Here is a 19,378-nt window from a genome sequence, read left to right as displayed (position 1 = left end):
CCACAACGCCCGGCCATTTTTTGGTTGCAGCCGTCATTGCTGTTTGGCGGGTCCAGGCTGGGGATTCGAACCCGCCACCTTAGGTGTACGTGGCTGGCGCCTTAGCCGGCCATCATCAGCACTTTAAATCCTTATTTTGCCCATGTGGAAACTGAGGCCAGAGAATTTAAGGGCCCTGCCCAGGCTCTCTCAGCAATAGGTGGCAGGGCCAGGGTATAAGTGGGGTCTACCTGACTTAGAACAAGCACTCAGAACAAGCTACTGTCCTTTGCCTGCTTCCATCTTCGCTGTGGCCTTGATTTCCAGTTATAACATCTGTGAATTTCCAGAATTTCCTTCAAAGCCCTTCATATGAAGATGCTAAGTACTCCAGTCAAGGAATATGCTAACTCACTGAGGGGTAATCCAAGGTGCCTGGGTGAATTAACCTTTTACTGCCCACGGTCATCACCTCTTGTAATGATGGTAAGTCTCTGAGGCTGAGAGAATGGAATATTTAGGAGGTGGGAGGAAGTAGGTAAATAGGGTTAGGGAGATTTGACTGTTACAATGATGGAGAAGAATGATGCTGGAAGGGTCCTGCAGCTCCCTTCCGGTTTCCCAGTGAGGGTCCAGGGCACACCCGTGTTGTGTCAAAAATAAAATCTTAAGGCTCCCCCTAGTGGCTGACTGACTGGACCTCCTCTTGGCCAAGTGATACCCTGAAACTAAACTGCTACTATGAGAAAGGAAGTCAGATATAACTCATCATGCCCCCTCCCTTCTTGGAGATATCCTTTGTAGCTAATTAACATGCCCACAGCTATGCAGGTCCTCAATTTATACAGTAAGTACAGAACCAGTAGTTTACCTGTGATTAAGAGACCCTTATCTTACTTCAAGCATTCTTTTTTGCTGACTCCTGGTCTTTTAGACAAAACCTAACTCCTTCAGCCAATTGTCAACTAAAGTATCTTTAAACCCACCTATAACTTTTAAGTCTCCCACTTTGAGATGTCCTACCTTTTTTTTTGCCCAAACCAATGTGTGCCTTCCACTCCCTGTCCCCCTGAAATGTATAAAAAACCGAACTGTAGTCTCACCACAGCAAGTTCACTCACACAATGTTTCTTGGGCATGGTTCCAGGCCGTGGTCCTCAAATTTGGCTCAGAATAAATGTATTTAAATTATTTTACAGAGTATGGCTTCTTTTCCATTGATGGTTGGTACTAGGTCTCCCAACTCTAACCAATACATTCACAAGGAACACAGCCCCTGGACATCTCTCCTACAACCCACTGGTCAACCTGGGAGAAATGAGTTTCAGTTTCACTTTGGTGATGTGGTATCTGGCAACCCCTCTTCCTTGCTGGACCGCAAATTAAGTGCAATGAAAGAGAGAGAAGAATTAGAAGGGGAGGATTTTTTTTTTTTTTGAGACAGATTCCCACTCTGTACCCTGAGTAGAGATGGTGGCATCATCATAGCTCACAGCAACCTCAGACTCCTGGGTTCAAGTGATGCTCTTGCCTGGGCTTATAGAATAGCTGGGACTACAGGCCTGTCCTCCATGCCCAGATAATTTTTCTATTTTTAGTAGAGACAGTCTTGCTCTTGCTCAGGCAATCCTCCTGCGTGGACCTGCTAAAGTGCTGGGATTACCATGCCCTGCCACAGTTTGGTTAATAGTAATGTAAAGTAAGAACCAATGTCATGTTCTTGCTTTTCATGAAAATACCATGCTATTTTAACGTTAACAATGGGGGAAAATGGAAGGCAGTTTTGCACTATTTTTGCAACTTTTCTGTAAACCTAAAATTAATTCCAAAATAAAACCTTGATATAAAAAGAGATGACTATGAGAGTTTTACATTCTACTGATGGATTCATTTATTCAACATTGATTGGCTATTATGTGTCGGGCACTGGGCATGTATTTGTGACTAATAGTCATGATCCCACGCCTTGTGGAATTTCTAATCCTGTGGTAATTTTGTTGCAATATTACTTTTTTTTTTTTGAGACAGTTTCACTTTGTCACTCTTGGTAGAGTGCTGTAGCATCACAGCTCACAGCAACCTCAAACTCTTGGGCTTAAGTTATTCTCTTGCCTCAATCTCCCAAGTAGCTGAGACTACAGGCGCCCGCCACAAGGCCCGGCTGTTTTTTGGTTGTAGCTGTCATTGTTGTTTAGCAGGCCCCGGCCGGGTGCTAACCCACCAGCCTCGGTGTGTGGCCGCCGACGGGCACAGGAGCCATACTTTTTTTTTTTTTAAAGTAACCCTCAACTAGTGTAGTAACCTAGCAAAATCTTGGCTGAGGAGTATATAAGCAGAATCCTTGCTCTCTCACTTCCTAGCTTTGTAACCTCAGCAGAGCTAACTTCAGTGGTTTCCTCAGTGCTAAAATACTGCAAAAATGGATTTCTTAAGTCCTTAACATATTTTCAAGCACTAAATCTTAATTGTAATCGTCACAATTATTAAAAAGACACAGGTAATCATAACATGGATTCGGAAAAGCATTAAAATGGGCAAGAAGCGTGACATTTTTGTCAAGAATGACTTGAGTGTGAAAATACCGGGCTGCGCGTTCCTAAGGGTCCTTCCGGGAGTGACCGTCACGGTACCAGTTCCAAAACCACAGCTCCGCCCCGCCCCTCGTGCTCAACTCCGACCCGTCCCCCACACTCAGCCCCGCCTCTCGTCCTCAGCTCCGCCCCGCAGAAGCCGCGCCCCTTTCCCCCTCCCGCGCCGCCTACGCCCCCTCGAAGACTGGCCTAGCCACCCAAGGTAGGGAGAGAGCGTCCACTGAGAAGAGTGAGGGGGCGGAGCCGGGAGAGATCCCTCCTACTCCTGGCCCGGAAACCTCTGTCCGGTGCTGGGCGGGGCGAACCTGACAGTGGCTGGACTCAGCTTTGCATAATCAATGCAGGCAGGAATTTAAAGGTGCTGTGGCCGCCACAGAACTTGCAGTTAATTCCGTGCTGATCCACCCGTCGCAATGCAACCTCAGTTGCAGGCTCCGTTGCTGGTCGCCCTCGGCTTGCTTCTCGCCGGCCCTGTGGCTCCTGCGCGCATCCGCTTGAAACAGGTGAGTGCCCCTCTTTTTAAGAGGTTGCTTGTAGCTTCTTGGCCTGGCTGGGCATGTGCAGGTCAGGGTAAACGCAGGGTGCTGCGTTCTCGAGAGTTGCCTCTCTGCAGTACACTAACTATGGGACTCTGATCTGTACAATGCGGGTCGGCCCTAAGGACTTGTTCTGCACCTGGCTGTTTCTGGAGATGTTAATCTCTCTCCAAACACCTGAGCGAAACTGCGCAGAATGGTAAAACTAAGCCAGTCCCCCGGGCTGTGATTCAGTTCTGTTACTCTGTTTCTTCTCTGTTTCCCCCCCACTTCTCCCTTGCAACCCTGATATTCCCGCCGTAAGGCCTGGAGCCTTATCTCTTCCCATACTTTAATGCTCTGAGCTCTCTTCCTGAGGAATGGGTGGGTTGAGAATCCCCTGCCAGCCAGAGGTCCAGGCTGGCCCATCTGGTAACAAATAATTGTGTTTTGCGACCCCGCTGCCCTTGATTGTGAGCCACTGAAAGACCAGTTCTGCCATCCTCCAAACTTCCCCTTCACTTCTCACTCAGAGCCTGCAGCAAAATCCTGCAGAATTTTGCAAGAAAGGGAAGTTCCATACATTTTTTTTTTAAGTAACCCTCAACTAGTGTAGTAACCTAGCAAAATCTTGGCTGAGGAGTATATAAGCAGAATCCTTGCTCTCTCACTTCCTAGCTTTGTAACCTCAGCAGAGTTAACTTCAGTGGTTTCTTCAGTGCTAAAATACGGCAAAAATGGATGTCTTAAGTCCTTAACAAAACTTAACAAGTTTTTCATTCCGAGACCTGAAAAAGCCCAGTTCTGGGCTTATTTCAACATAATGTTTTCCAGATTCGACCATGCTGTTGCAAATGACAAGATCCCCACCTTATAGGTTGAATAGCATCCCATTATGTATATGTACCACGTTTCCGCTATCCTTTCAATCTGCTGGATAATTCTTTTTATCCATCAAGTGTCCGTTGATGGCCACTTAGGTTGTTCCCATATCTTGGCTTTTATGAGTAATGCTGCAGTGAATATGGGACTGCAGATATCCCTTCAAAATATTGATTTTAGTTCTTTTGGATATACCTAAAAGTAAGATTACTGGCTTATAGGGTATTTCTATTTTTTTTTTTTTTTGAGACAGAGCCTCAAGCTGTCCCCCTGGGTAGAGTGCTGTGGCGTCACAGCTCACAGCAACCTCCAACTCCTGGGCTCAAGTGAGTCTCCTGCCTCCACCTGCCAAGTAGCTGGGACCACAGGTGCCACCACAATGCCCAGCTGTTTTTTAGTTGCAGCCATCATTGTTGTTTGGCGGGCCTGGGCTGGATTTGAACCCGCTACCTTAGGTGTATGTGGCTGGTGCCTTAGCCACTTGAGCCACAGGCACTGAGCCAGTATTTCTATTTTCATGATCTCACTTATATATGGACTTTACAAAGTTGAAGTTAGAGAAGTAGAGTAAGAACAGTGGTTACCAGAGCCTAGGACTTTGTGGAGGGAGGGTGTGTGGAGTTACTGATCAAAGGATACAAAGTTTCAGATAGGGGGAATAGGTTTTGATGTTTATTGCACACAGGGGTGACCATAATTAATAAACATGTATTACATACTGAAATTTCTCAACTTACAATGGGGTTGCACCCTGATAAACCCATTGTAAGTTGAAAATGCCACTAAGTCAAAAATACATTTAATATAGCTAACCTACCAAATATCATAGTTTAGCCTACCCTATCTTAAACATTCTCAGAACACTTGCATTATCGTACACTTGGGCAAAATCATCTAACACAAAGCCTGTTTCATAATAAAGTGTTGGATGTTTCAAGCAATTTATTGAATACTGTACTGAAAGTGAAAAACGGAGTATGGATATTCAAAGTAGTTTCTACTAAATGTGTATCACTTTGACACTATTTTAAAGTGGAAAAATCATTGGTGGAAAAACCATGCTAAGCTGGAAACTATATTTTAAAATAACCAAAAGAATAAATTTCACATTGTACCCATAAATGTATTCAACTATGATGATCTATCCATTTTATAAAAGCCCAGTTCCCTTGCCTTTTGGCTGCATAGCTCTGGCAGCAAAGAAATAGGTCCACCCCGGATTCCCTCCCTTCCACCACCTTGGAAATGTTTGTCAGAGAACAAGAAGTAGTGTGGGAAAGTGGCTAGGACTGAGAGCAGGAGACCTGACTCTGCTTCCTTCTCTGTCCCAGTCTGTGGATTCTCTGAGCCTTGGTCTCATCATCTGTGAGATGGGAGTAATGATACAAAGCTGTATCTTGGACAGTTATTGAAGGGAAATGCTCTCATGGATGGAAAAGCTCTAAAATCTTAAATAAAGCCACGTAAACCTGTGGGCTTGGCTTAACCCTGTTTCAGAGGCGGGAAGTCTGTTTTGCTTATTGAATGAAGGAGCAAGAAACTTTTGGCCTCATTTGCCTGGAAGATTTGTACCTCATCCCTGAGTGTAGGTTGAGAATATTTCTCTTGGCTCCAGGGCTGGCCACTGTGAGGTGGAGTCTGGCTAGCGGATTCTAGCTTGGCTATGTCCTCATTCTCCTGTAAGCCTTGGCTGTGGATGCCACCCCAGGCTAGAGGGTCTTAGACTGGTAGTTTTGGAGAGGGCTCGAGACTTCATCGATGTCACCCAGAATCACATGGCACCTACGTGTTCTCTGGGCTCATGTGATTCAGAGCCCTGACCCTGAGACCCGGGGACTGATGAAGGCTGTGGGAGTTTGAACATCAGGAAACCTGAATTTCAGTTCCTCTTCTAGCATTAGCTGGTTAGCTGGTCTCGTGACTCTGGGCTGTGATGAGTATTAGATAACAGGGGAGGATGGGCACATGGTAGGTGCTTAGACTCTATGGCTCTGTATAAGGGTGTTGTGCATTGGACCCTGTTCTTTCACAAAGACTTTTCATTTTGGAATGATTTTAGATCTACAGAAAAGTTGCAGAGGTGGTATAGAGTTCCCATACTCCTCCCACAGCTTCCCCAGTTAGCATCTTCTATTTCCATTGTCCATTTGCCAAAGCTAAGAAACCAACATTGGTACACTGCTATTAACTAAGCTCTCCAGGATCCATACTTTATTTGAATTTCCCCAGTTTTCTTTTTAATGCCCTCTTTCTGTTTCAGGATCCAAGCTTGGGTACCACAGTGCCGTTGTTGCCATGGTGACAGGGCATTATTGCTTTGTTGTCCCCATTCTTCTCTGGCCTATGATGGTTTCTCAGTCTTCCCTTGTTTGTCTTGAGCTTGATGGTCTTAAAGAGTTGTGCCCTGTGTTTTCTGTATACAAACTCCCTACCCTCACAATAGCTCTTGAGAAGATATAATTTTGCTGATATGAAGGTAAGGAAATTGAACTTGCTCTAAGGAAAGTTTCTTCCCCCAGTGCCTTCACCTCCTGCAGGGCACTTGAGATGCTTCCCCGATTCAGTCTTAGTATGAATCGGGCTGCCTAAGAATCTGGAAAAGCACCCCCAGGGCTAGTCCAAGATAGAGGCTTCTCTTAATTCCAGGCATTCTTTCATTTGACTGTGGCCTCCTGACTGGTTTCTCCCCTTCCAGCCTTGTTCCTCTCCAGTCTGTTCACAGCCGTCCATCAGAGCATGGTGCTGCCCCTCTGCAGTGTTCCATTGCACCTGTCGTGAGTTCAGCCTCCTGGTTACAGCCTGTGAGGTCCTGCATTGAATGATCCTGCCGCCCCTCCCACCTCATCCACTACATGTAGCCATGGCTTTCTTGTAGTAGTGTCTAGAGCAGCTATGCTTCTTTCTTTCTACCTCAGGGCCTTTGAACACTCTTTGTCTCAGTACTTACACAGCTGACTCCTCATCCTGTGAGAGTCCAGCTTAAGTATCCTTTCCCACCACCGTTTTTTTTTCAAGTGGGAAACTTCTTCTTTTTTTTTTTTTTTTAACATATACATGTGTTTATTAGGTTTCCATTTTTTGCCTTCCCCCAAATTAAAAAGGCTTACAATAACAATAACAATGTTTAAGGTAAGGACTAGAAACAAAAAGTATCATTTCCCACCACTCTTTTCACGTTGTCCTCTCAGCACTATCTTCTGCTCATTTCCTTTGTGGCGCTTGCAAATCATATGGATGATACTTATTTACAAAGCTCTTCAAGGCAGGGCAGGAACCATGTCTAATTGTTTACTACTATTGACCCAGTGCTTAGCTCTGAGTTTATAATGGTTGCTTCATAAATATTTGTGGAAGGAATGTTGAAGGAAACATTTAGTGGCACCCTTTCCTTCCTTCCTTTCTTAGTCATGGCGCCACCTTTCATTCCATGGAATAGAAACTCATTCCAAGAAGCTCAAGTAAAAGAGAACTTTACGGATACATGAGGCATCTCTTGAGACTAATGGCAGGAAGCTGAGGTGGGGCCCAGTGGCTCATGCCTGTAATCCAAGCACTCTGGGAGGCCCAGGCAGGTGGATTGCCTGAGCTCACAAGTTCAAGACCAGCGTGAGCCACAGTGAGATCTTGTTTCTAAAAATAGCTGGGCGTTGTGATGGGCACCTGTAGTCTCAGCTACTTGGGAGGCTGAGACAAGAGAATTGTCCGAGCCCAAGAGTTTTGAGGTTGTTGTGAGTGAGCTATGATATCATGGTACTCTACTGAGGGGGATTCTGTCTCAAAAAAAAAAAAAAAAAAGAAAAAGAAAAGAAAAGATGTTAAAATTGAGGCTCCAAAGGGTAACTAACTTGTAGAATCAAATAGTAAATGTGTCTGTATGATTTCCACCATGTCTGTTTACAATGTTTCACTCCAAAGCCAAGCCCTTCACTGCTGCCCCAGACTGCTTTTTTAGATAGGGCAACTCCATCTGTTTCCTTTCCCCTAGTCCCATAGAGCACTTAGCTTTTTTACCTCCTCAACTTCAGCTTGGTCATTGATCCAAGGTCTGGGTGGTCCCCTCTGCCCCCCAAACTTATGACCCAATGATATCACAGAGCCCCACGTCCTCAGCCTCTTAGGCCTTAATTCCAAAATCTGGTAGAGAGAGTCTGTCAGTCTAGCTGGGGTTGGCTCTTCCTTTTGATCTAGTCAGTGCTGGGAGTATTGAAGATGGGGTCAGCCTAGGTGGGTGGGACTGGCCAGTTTTCTTTCTGAGACAGGGTATGGACAGTGGGAGTGCCATAGTCTCCTGCAGGTGGCCTGCAGGGGTCCAGGAAAATTGTGAGAGGGTGGGCAGAGAGCCTCCTTAGTGTAGGAAGTATTTAAGATCATGAGACAAGCAGACCGGGCCCTGTGGGAGTAGGGACTGGGTGGTCACATGGAGTTGGACACAGTGATGGTGGAATCAGGAGACTTCCTGGGAATGTGGAGGAAGAGCAGAAGTGGCTCAGCAGAGGGGTAGAGGTGACTCAGGAGGGGGACATGGCCTGAGGAATGGGATGGGAAGAAGAAAGCACTGGTTAGGGCTGGGGACGTCTGTGCACTGGGGATTATTCATCAACAAATGACCCACTGGGGGTGTTTTCATGCGTCTCTATTCCCTTCTGGGTTAATTGCCTGTCTTGAGGGTGTGGGTTTGGATGCTGTTTTATTTCCTACTGTTCCTGGCCTTGCACTGGGCATAGGGTATGAGGGATCCCAAGGCTGGCTAGAGGGGAGTGGGCAGCAGGGAAGGTAGCCCCCCAAAGTCTGATAAGGTTGGTCTCCTTTTTGAAGTTTCAGGTCTGACATATTGTGCCTTAGAGTTTACAACACACTTTTGGGGAAATTGTATCTTTTGAATCGTTTAGTTTAGTCCTGCCTCTAAAATGGGTACGACAAGTGTCATCCAAGTTCACAGGTGTGGACTTATAGATGGGCTCGCAGAGACAGGTGCCTTATCGCCCAGGGTCACACTACCAGGGATCTGTTCTATGGGCTCTTCTGACACATGATAGTCACTTTGGTCAACCTATCTTTTCTCCTCTTTCCTTGCTGCCTACTTGTGCTTGGCCATCCCAGCTTGGTAGCTTCTCCTGGGATAATTGTGATGAAGGGAAGGACCCTGCAGTGATCAAAAGCCTGACTCTGGAGCCGGACCCCATCGTCATTCCTGGGAATGTGACCGTCAGTGTTGAGGGCAAGACCGATGTGCTCCTCTCTTCTCCTCAGAAGGTGAGTCTGGGACGGGAGGGGAGGTGCCCCAGGCTGCTGGTAGGGTCACTGAGAGGCTAGTGCTTGGGGAACTGTGAAGAATTTTAGAATCCTGGAGTCTCACAGCAGCACAGGCCACATAGATTCAGAGACTCTTACTCAGGTTCATGGAATCTCAGAATGGTAGGTTAAAAGGAATCTCTGGTGTCAGCGCCAACAATTTCCTGATGAGGACAGGGATGACTGACTGAAACGTCACGCCTGGTAAAAGCACTCATTCTTCTCTGGAAGCAATGGCTGTCTGCTCACCCTTGTCTGACAGCTCTGTTGGGCATTTTAATTTTGTTGCTATTGAGATTGTCAATTATAAAATAGGCATCAATTAGCCAGTAATGTATCGTTACTTGAGAAAACACAATTGGTCAAAAAAAAAAAAAAAAACCAAACAGAATACATCCCCTGAAATCTTGCTACCTAGTGATAACAATAAGGACTTTTAACATTTTATAGGATATCCTTTGCAACTCGCCCCTATATAATCACATACATATCACACAAATTTACTTTTAATGGCTATATCTGAAAATAAGCAATACTTCTTATAAATATCCTCCTGTAATCTAACTCCTCCAGAGTCTTTTTTTTGTTGAGACAGAGTCTCACTTTGTCACTCTTGGTAGAGTGCTGTGGCGTCACAGCTCTCAGCAACCTCAAACTCTTGGGCTCAAGCAGTTCTTTTGCCTCAGCCTCCCGAGTAAGCTGGGACTACAGGCACCTACCACAATGCCCGGCTATTTTTACAGACAGGGTCTCGCTCTTGCTCAGGCTGGTCTTGAACTCGTGAGCTCAAGCAGTCCACCCAGTTGGGCCTCCCAGAGTGCTAGGATTACAGGCATGAGCTACCATGCTGGGCCTCCTCTAGAGTCTCTGTTAGTTATTTAAATATCCTATTCATTTTTTATGTTTGTAAATATGTACACATTTATGCTAATGAGTGAGATTTTATGATATGTACTACTACACTTGCTTTTTTTAAGTATCGTATTATGTACTTCATAATTCTTTCCAATGATTAGGTTTACTGAATTATTTTTAACCTAATCCTTTTAATGGTAGAAATACTCTGTTGTGATCTTTCATAATTTTTATATCTATTGTTGGACATTTTGCTTGTTTTGAGGTTAGTTTTTATTTTTTTATTTTATATTTATTTGCTATTACAAAGATCTTTGTGGGGATTTTCCTTATAGTGTCTCTTTTAGTAATTTTTTGATTCTCTAGATACAGACTACTTAGGTCTTTTGATACACATTGCCAAAGTGCCTCCGAATGTTTGAACCAATTTATCCCCTAACAGCAACATCAGATTTGCCTATTTCCACACATTTATTAACACTGAGCGTTTTCTAAAAATCTTTACCAGTCTTTTATGCCATTCCTAGTGAGTTTGAATGTCTATTCATAAGTTTGTCTTCTGCATTTACTTTGAAAGTAACCAGTTTGTTTCTGTCCCTTGCCTAATTTAGGGGTGGATATGTTCATATTTTCTTATAGAACAGTAAAGGCAACACCATTTATTGTAGCCCTTTACTCTCTGGCTTAAATTGCTACATTTATGTGATGTTCTTACATACCTTCTAGTCCCCTCCAGAGCTATTCTGGCACCAGTTTCATCTTAATTATTTGAAGCTTCCTGATTTGGAATCTGTGTCCTTGTAACCAACCTTAGCTTAATTACAGCCCCTACCTTACAGGTTTCCCTTGAGTAATACCCGAGTTGAGTTAATATATAATATAGAAAGTGATTTTCACAGGGCCCAGGACAAGCAAAGTACATGTTTGTTTTTGTTGATATTTCATTAGTATTTGTCTTGGCCTGCAGCCCCTTTGACCTAGACACACGTCCTAGATGTGTGGTAGTCCTCAGCTCCTCTGTCTGTACTTCTCTTGAGTCTTCTGGCTGGGTCACTGCATTTTCTTTACAATTCCTCAGATGGAAGCATTCCTTATGTATGGACTATCACTCTGCCAGGGTCAAAATACCATTTGCATGCCCCCTCTGCTGAATCTGGGGTGTAGGTGTCAGGGCAGGCCTGCTGCCATGCTCACTCTCCTGGGACCTCCTGCCATCACCACACAATCACTGGTGGCATTTCCAAGAACCTGAAGGCAGTGAAGCTGACTGGGAAGCAAGAATCTGGCGAGCCTCCTCTTCTGTCTTCAGCTTGCCTTTTCCTGCTTCTTTAGAGGCTATGAGGATGGGTTTTATACCTATCATAAGTTTGGGCCTAATTAAGTTCTTTTGTCTTAACTCTCACTTTTGCTTAGTTAGAATTGGCCTCAGATCCCCTCGGCTCCTTCCCTTTGCCCTCACATTTCTCTTACACGTATATTTTTGGGTCAGTTTTTTTTTTTTTCCTTTTCAGGGTATGTGCACATGAACTATTAATATTAGATGAAAGCCTCTCTGGCCACTCAATAGGGAGAAAAGATGGTCGGACATAAAGCTCAGGGAAGGTGCCAGTCGTCCAGGCCTTGTAGCTGGTTGCTGGCACAGGCCAGGCTGCTGTGCTGATCTTGCCATTCCTGTTACTGAGTTTTCTGGCCAGGAGGTAGACTTAGTATGTTGTGTTTGCAGGGGAGTTGACGGGAGTGCTGCTGCAGGTTCATTTCCAGAACTTTCCCCCTCCCAGCAGGTCTCTTTAGGAGAATTACCCAGACCTAAGCACTGTTTGAGCCTGGAGAGCTCTTGTGGTCCATGGGGCTTCAGCTGAATCACAGAGTGGAGTAATCAGCCCAGTCCATGCAGCCTGTTAGCAACAGAGTCAGAAAGCAATGCAGATCTTCTCTTCTCTGACCTGGCTGTGGTGAAATTTCTATAATCAAATTCTCGTCTGAGACTGGGTGCAGTGGCTCACATCTGTAATCCTAGCACTCTGGGAGGTTGAGGTGGGAGGATTCCTTGAGCTCAGGAATTTGAGACCCTGTCTCTACTAAAAACAGAAAAATTAGCTGGGGATCATGGTGGGTACCTGTAGTCCCAGCTACTTGGGAGGCTGAGGCAGGAGGATTGCTGGAACCCAGGAGTGTGAGGTTACCATGAGCTATACTGTGCTCTACTTGAGGTGACAGAGCACGACTCTGTCTCAGAAAACAAAACAAAACAAAACAAAATAAAACAAAACACCTCATCTGGGACCTAGGTGGATTTAACCCCAACTGTAGTTTTTTTTTAGACAGAGTCTCAAAATTTCAGAATCTCTTAAATTCAATATCCCTCCTGTGTCAGAGCCCTGGGTAGAGTGCCATGGCATCATAGCTCACAGCAACCTCCAACTCTTGGGCTTAAGTGATTCTTTTGCCTCAGCTTCCCAAGTAGCTCGGATTACAGGCACCTGCCACAATGCCCAGCTATTTTTTGATTGTAGTTGTCATTGTTGTTTGGCAGGCCCTGGGCTATATTCAAACCCGCCAGCTCTGGTGTATGTGGCTGGCACCTTAGCCACTTGAGCTGTAGTTTTTGACTGTTGGATGCCCTGGATTCCATGAGCCATGGAATGGGTGAGATTAGAGCCTCACCCATCTAGTTCTCGTATCTAATCTCTAGATACCAGAACTCTCTCTCCTGACTTGCTTCATGGAAGTTGGCACAGTTGTTAACTCCCCCTGCCCTGCCTTCCCTCAAATTCTAGCCTGGGGGACCCTGGCTTTTCTGTTCTTTAGAATTATAAATTGTTATTGTTTGGTGCATAAATGCTTATTATTATGGCTTTCAGGCCCAATGACTTGGCTTTTCACCAGGCAAAGTCATGTTCTTGTTTTGCCCGCTGCTTGGGGCTTGTGTCAGAGATATAAGTGCTCCTCCCCAGTCTGAGCAACAGCTGCCTGTCCAGTGACTTGCTGTCAGTGAGTCTTTATCTAGATCCTCTGTGTGAGTAGTCGTATGTAGTGAACAAAAGGAGAAGTTTTTTTTTACGGCAAGAAACTGACTTTTAGGATGTTAAAATAGGATGTTAAAACCTCTTTGTCAAGATGGAGAAACAGGCTGGGCCGAATGTAGTAAATTATCTCACTTGGTGGTTCAGTCAATTTCAGATCCAACTCCTTGTTCTACTCCTTCCCCTTTCTTACTACTGCACTTGACTAGTCTTTTTGTTGTTGTTGTTTTGTTTTGAGATAGAGTCTCACTTTGGTGCCTTCAATAGGGTGCCATGGCATCTTAGCTCATGGCAACCTCAAACTCTCTGGTTCAAGGGATCCTCTTGCCTCAGCCTTGATGGTGTATGTTCTTTGGAGCCTCTGATCGGAGACACAGGGGAAAGAACTGCAGACGGAATGATAAAGGGAGGCCGAGACTCGGTCTGGTCTGCGGCCCGGCTAAACTTTACTGATTACCTTATATACTTTCAAACATTCAGTAAGAATTTATATACAAAGAAGTGAAGTAACATTAGGAAGCTACCATTTAAGATTACAATTTAGTGTGAAGTCTGAGGAACACATATACAATTGATTTTGTTTAGAGTAAAAACATAAGAGAGACTGGCTGTCTGTTCCTTTTAGCCCAAACTGAAACTAGAGATTATAATGTTAATGAAGGGGGAAGACAGAGAACAGGACCCAATGCTCCAACACCCCCAGCTGTGACCCCAGCTGATTCTCCATAATTTCTTTTAGAGAGACCTTTCTGCATATTTCTGCATATCTATAGGCAGGCACAGAAGCTGATCTTCAAAGAAATGTTTCTCAGAATCAGTCTCCTGGAGGAGCACATTGAAGCGAACTGCCATGTCTGAGCAAGGGGTGATTATCTCCTACACAGCCTCCCAAGTAGCTGGGACCACAGGCACCCACCATGACACCTGGCTCTTTTTAGAGATGGGGTCTCATTCTTGCTCAGGCTGGTTTTGAAGTAGTGAACTCAGCCAACCCACCACCTCGGTCTCCCAAGTGCTGGGATTATAGACATGAGCTACCGTGCTCAGCCCACTTGACTGGTCTTTAAAAAAAGGGGGGAAACAGAGTCTCTGAAAGGGGAAGGGACTTGCCTAAGGGCCCCAGCAAGTGTGTGTAAAACCCAGGATACCTCTATGCCAGTGCCTCTGTTTGTCTAGTCATTGAGCCAAGTCCCATGACATGGAAGAGTGTATTTAGGCTGTGCTATGGAGTGCCAAGGAAGTTCTGGAATACTGATGGCACCTTATTACCCAGCCCCCACTTGCTTATCTGAGCCACCCTTGCAAGTGGATTGAGAATCAGAAATGAGTTGTAGTTTGTTAAGTGCTGGGGAGTTATTGTCTCATTGGATGAGACTTGTATGAGAGGTAGGTTCTGCCTTCTGTATATGAGGAAAGGGAGACTCAGAGGAGGTAAGTAACTCCCACAAGGGCATAATCCTAGGAAGCAGCAGAACTAGCATTCCAACCCAGCACCTTTGGCTCTTCCTAGGTGGAGGGGAGGCGGGAACTGGTTTGGCAGGAGAAAGGGGAATTGGGAGGTGCTGCATGAGCAGGGGTGAGGATAATGGGTGTGTGTCAGCATCCTGTGAGTCCAGTGAGAGGAGCAATTTGAATTTGTCCATTCAGGTTACAGGATATGTTGACTTCTGCCTTCTTTCTGTGCTTGGAGGAAGGCAGCCAAATATCCTGATGTATGGAGCAGCTGGAAGATTGCAACCCGCACCCTGCGGATCCCAGCAGGCTCTGGGGAAATAAGTGCCCGTTAAGGATTTAGCTCTTAGAAACATATCCCCAGGGAAGCGAGCCTGTAGGCCAAGATTCACAGAATGCTAGAATATCAGATCTTACAAATGTGGCTTCCTGCCATAGCACCCCCAAGGAATCAGATAATTGAGAGCTTATTTCCCACTTTGTTGTCCCTTGATACCTTTGGTGGGGCATGTGCATGGTTCTAAGGAGCAACTCCTTTGACACTAGAGACAACTAATAAATGGTGAGTGCTCACCACGTGGCAGGGGCAACCAGGAACGTCCACCTTGAAGTCCTGGCCAGTTCTCCCAATTCAGCTCCAAACTCTAGAACAGGAGCGTGGAGGCGTGTTCTAGATCTTCTCATTCAGCTTCTCTCTGGGTACAGGGGTCCTTCTGTAGCGTTCCCCAACTGAGTCCAGGGAGCCACCACTTCTTGAGGTAGTTCCATCTCTTGTAACCTAGCTGTCATTAAGATTGTATACCAATCAATCTTACTATAACTTCCTAGTGTTCTTCCTTCTGTTGTCTGTGGCTATTGATGAAAGAACAGCCAATACATCATGGCAAGCAGCCCCAGTCAGTTAGTAGTAGCTGTCTGGAGTCTTGTGTAGAAAAGGGTTCAAGACTTGGGCTCAGAGGGAGAACCCTGAAAACAATGCAGGTAACCAGGTAGCAGTTAGACGATAAGCACATTTCGGTGCAATAGTGACAACCTGTGTGCAGTTCAATGTGTGGGGTGACTGACATTCAGTTAGTAATGTCTGCTGTAGGTACAGGGAAGGAGAACACAGTGCTTGGGCCTGTACAACAATATCGTTTCTGGAACAGACTATTTCTAAGGTCCAAGTCAGTTAAAAAATCTGTGATTAAAATATACTGCTGACTTTTTCAAGAAACAGAGAGGCTGGTATGTTTGCCCTGGAATTTACACTTGTAACCTTTTCCAAACTCTTTTTTCACCAGGTGGCATTAACTGTGGAGAAGGAAATGGCTGGCTTTTGGGTCAAAATCCCATGCGTGGAAGAGATTGGCAGCTGTGTATACGAAGACATCTGTGACATGCTTAATAATTTAATCCCCCCTGGTGTGCCCTGCCCAGAGCCCTTGCACACCTATGGGCTTCCCTGCCACTGTCCCTTCAAAGAAGTGAGTACTTAGGGAGGGGACAGCATTACTCCTGTAGCTAAAGAGATGGGGTTGAGACACAAGGGTCTTTGCATTCTCCTCCTATAGATCTGGTTATTTCTGGATACACAAGTTGGTATGACCTATCTAGGATCATTTACCTTTGGGGGCCTCGGTTTATCCACCTTTGAAATAGGAGACTTGAACTTGGATTTGCTCTCCAGGGACCTTTAGCTGTATAGTGCTGTGGCCATCTCCAATCTTATGTGGCTATTAGGAATAGGGGTAGTTTCTGGCTATAATCCTAGTAGTGACTCCAGGAGATCCCATCAGTAGGTCCCCACTGACCAGTGTGGCCCACTGGCTTTCCTACAGGGCACCTACTCACTGCCCAAGAGCGATTTCACGGTGCCGGACCTGGAGCTGCCCAGCTGGCTCACCAATGGAAACTACCGCATTGAGAGCATCCTGAGCAGTGATGGGAAGCGCCTGGGCTGCATCAAGATCGCTGCCTCTCTACAGAGCAAATAACGGGGCACCAGCCCCAGTCGAATGAAAGCGTATGAGGAAGGTGCCTCTTCCTCTCTCTTGTGTTTGCCAAGATCAGATTCTGATTCTGCTCTTCTTCAACTCCTTTCTGTGATGTATCTACAACCCTCACTGAAAATCATCTTGTGCCACTTACATTTTAGGCTGGGGCAAGCAGCCCTGACCTAATGGAGGTTGAGTCTTGCATCTCTTGATAGCCCAAGACATCTGCTGGGCTGACCATGTCACTTTCCTCCTCACCCCTGTGGTTTCTCTCTAAAGAGCTTTGTTCATTTCCCAAACCGTTAAGAAATGAGAACCAATATGTTTTGGGACCTCAACTTTAGACTGACCCAGTCTTGGCCTCCTGAAGTACCTTTATTGCTTTCTCTTTTGTTTTTTGTGATCACTAACTTAAAAGCAGAGTGAGAGTTCTATGTACTAACATTTTCATTCTATTCCAGTCCTCTTTTACAATGAAGGGGCTAAAATAGTTAATCTTAGTTTATTCCTCCATTAACTTCTGTAGATTAAATTAATCAAATTAATTTGATTTCTTTTCTAGGTTTGCTCAATTAACACTGGGGCACAGTATGTCCTGGAGAGGCAGGTTGTGTGCAGGGAGCCCCTTGGGGGAGACATTTAGGAATGCTCTGTGTTTACAAACTCAGGTGTCTTGCAGGACCAAGCCAGAGACTTTAATGAATAACAAAAACTACTGGAAACACGTTGCTTCCAGGCTTAAATTCCGTTTTTCCTTTTTTGATAAAGATAATACATACAATGGATGCAATAAATAGTTTTTATACTACACAAAAAGTAACAGCGTATTTGCATTGATACTAGGCAGCTGAGGACCAGGCTCCAGCTGGAGTTCTAATTAAGGATAGCAAAGACTGGAGTAATTTGCAGAGCACAAAGCCAGTCTATAAAGATGACCTAGCTGTAACCAGATAGTGCCATGTGAGAATGTTGTGGGCACAGGATTGACAGATAGTCTCAATTTTTTCTCCTAGAGAAGCCAAATATCAAGATTTTTAGATGAAATCTTATAATTTTTAAATATTGGCAAATGTATTTTTTTTAACACTGTGGAGGCCAAAGGGGCTAAAACGGACACAGGTAGCCAGTTTGCAACCTTTGACCTAAGACCGTGCATGCGTTAGTCCTCTCACGATGACTCCTCTGGCACTGTTTCTCCACACGGCCAAAGCCAGCGTCTGACCCCAAGGAGAAGGCTCTTTGAGGGCTTGGGGAGGTGCAGGTGGACTCTCCATTGTGAACTGTGGGGATCACAGGCTGCCTGCTCCAGTCCTGTCTGGGTGAATGGCGCAGGTGCGGAGGAGTTGGCCCCAGCGGAAGCTGCTTTGTGGGGTCCAACAAAAAGAGGATGGACTCAATGTCAGGCTGCCTGGAGTTGTCTACCACCGTCAGCCACGACAACTTTCTCAACCAACACAGCAGCCTCCCGTTCTGGACTCATTTGAAGCCTGGAAATGCAATAAATCTTTTTAACTTGCTGATAATTTTGCCTTTGTCTTATGTGTGTATTTTGTTCATCACATCTTGGAACTTCAGAAGCTTGTTTGGGGAGAAAGGTTTCTGTTGGAGGATTTCTTGCAATGTACAGGTGAGCGGAGGCAATCTCAGAGACAAGTTCTTCTGCTTGTGTCTCATAAGCTGCTTGTTTCTGCCTCATTCTGTATCATCGTTATCTGGCTCTTTATGTTTGCTGTTTTGCTTTCCTGTTACATCATGACCTCCACAGCATTTTTTTCCCTCTGTTGGATCTTTCTGCCTTATTCCCGTCATCGCTTTTTAGTTTACGTTTTTGAATGAAATCTCAGCAGTTCACCTGGTCTTTTTATACCTGCCATACTTTTGGGTTAAAGGTTCCTTGAGGTCTTTTGGGGTTGGAAGGTGAGACGTTGAAGGTGGCATCTCAAATCAAGGGCAAATAGACTTTTTAATAAATGGTGCTGGGCCAACTGCAAAGCCATTTGGGAAAAGTTGAAATTGGATTCATACTTCGCACCATATGCAAGAATGAACTCCAAATGGATCCAAGATCCAAATGCAAGAAAATGAAACCCTACAAATACTAAAAGAAAATAAGAATGAAAAATCCAGAGGCAATAAAAGATTGATAAATTAGACTACATAAAAATGCTTGGCAAAAACCACTATTAAAGTCAGGGTCTGGCTTGGTGGCTCATGCCTGTAATCCCAGCACTTGGGAGGCTGAGGTGGGTAGATTGCCTGAGTTCATGAGTTCAAAACCAGCCTGAGCCAGAGCGAGACACCATCTCTAAAAAATAGCCAGGCTTTGGGCAGTGCCTGTAGTCCCAGCTACTTGGGGGCTGAGGCAAGAGGATCTCTTGAGGCCAAGAGTTTGAGGTTGCTGTGAGCTATGATGTCATAGTATTCTAGTGAGAGTGACAAAGTAAGCCTTTTATTTTTTTAAAGACACTATTAAAGTCAAAAGACAGGGGGAAACATTTGCAGCATATATGATAGATTTAACATTTTTACTATCCAAAGAATTAAAAATTAAAGGCCAGGCCAGGCATACCTGTAATCCCAGCACTCTGGGAGGCCAAGGCAGGAGGATAGCTTGAGGTTAAGGGTTTGCAACCAGCCTAATGACAGCGAGACCCCATCCCTGCTAAAAGTAGAAAAATTAGTGGGGCATGGTAGTATGCACCTGTAGTCCCAGCTATTTGCGAAGCTGAGGCAAGAGGATCAGTGGTGCCCAGGAGTGTGAGGTTACAGTGATTTAGGATGACACTACTGCGGACAGTGCAGTCTTAAAAAAA

The 19,378-nt window shown here is 45.1% G+C and overlaps 1 protein-coding gene across 1 annotated transcript; it reads left to right on the top strand.

Annotated features, from left to right (window-relative positions):
- Positions 1–2,923: 2,923 nt before the first annotated feature.
- GM2A (GM2 ganglioside activator) lies at positions 2,924–18,088 on the top strand. Its single transcript, XM_003782028.3, has 4 exons — positions 2,924–3,073; positions 9,068–9,220; positions 15,873–16,055; positions 16,410–18,088. The coding sequence occupies exons 1-4, from the start codon at positions 2,984–2,986 to the stop codon at positions 16,563–16,565; spliced, it is 582 nt and encodes a 193-aa protein (XP_003782076.1). The 5' UTR covers positions 2,924–2,983; the 3' UTR covers positions 16,566–18,088.
- Positions 18,089–19,378: the final 1,290 nt, after the last annotated feature.

The sequence above is a fragment of the Otolemur garnettii genome, unplaced genomic scaffold, assembly GCF_000181295.1.
Source record: "Otolemur garnettii isolate 467f Iridium unplaced genomic scaffold, OtoGar3 scaffold00003, whole genome shotgun sequence".
Lineage (NCBI taxonomy): Eukaryota > Metazoa > Chordata > Mammalia > Primates > Galagidae > Otolemur > Otolemur garnettii.
The sequence above is the reverse complement of the archived record's forward strand: the minus strand, read 5'-3'. Positions and strand labels throughout refer to the sequence as shown.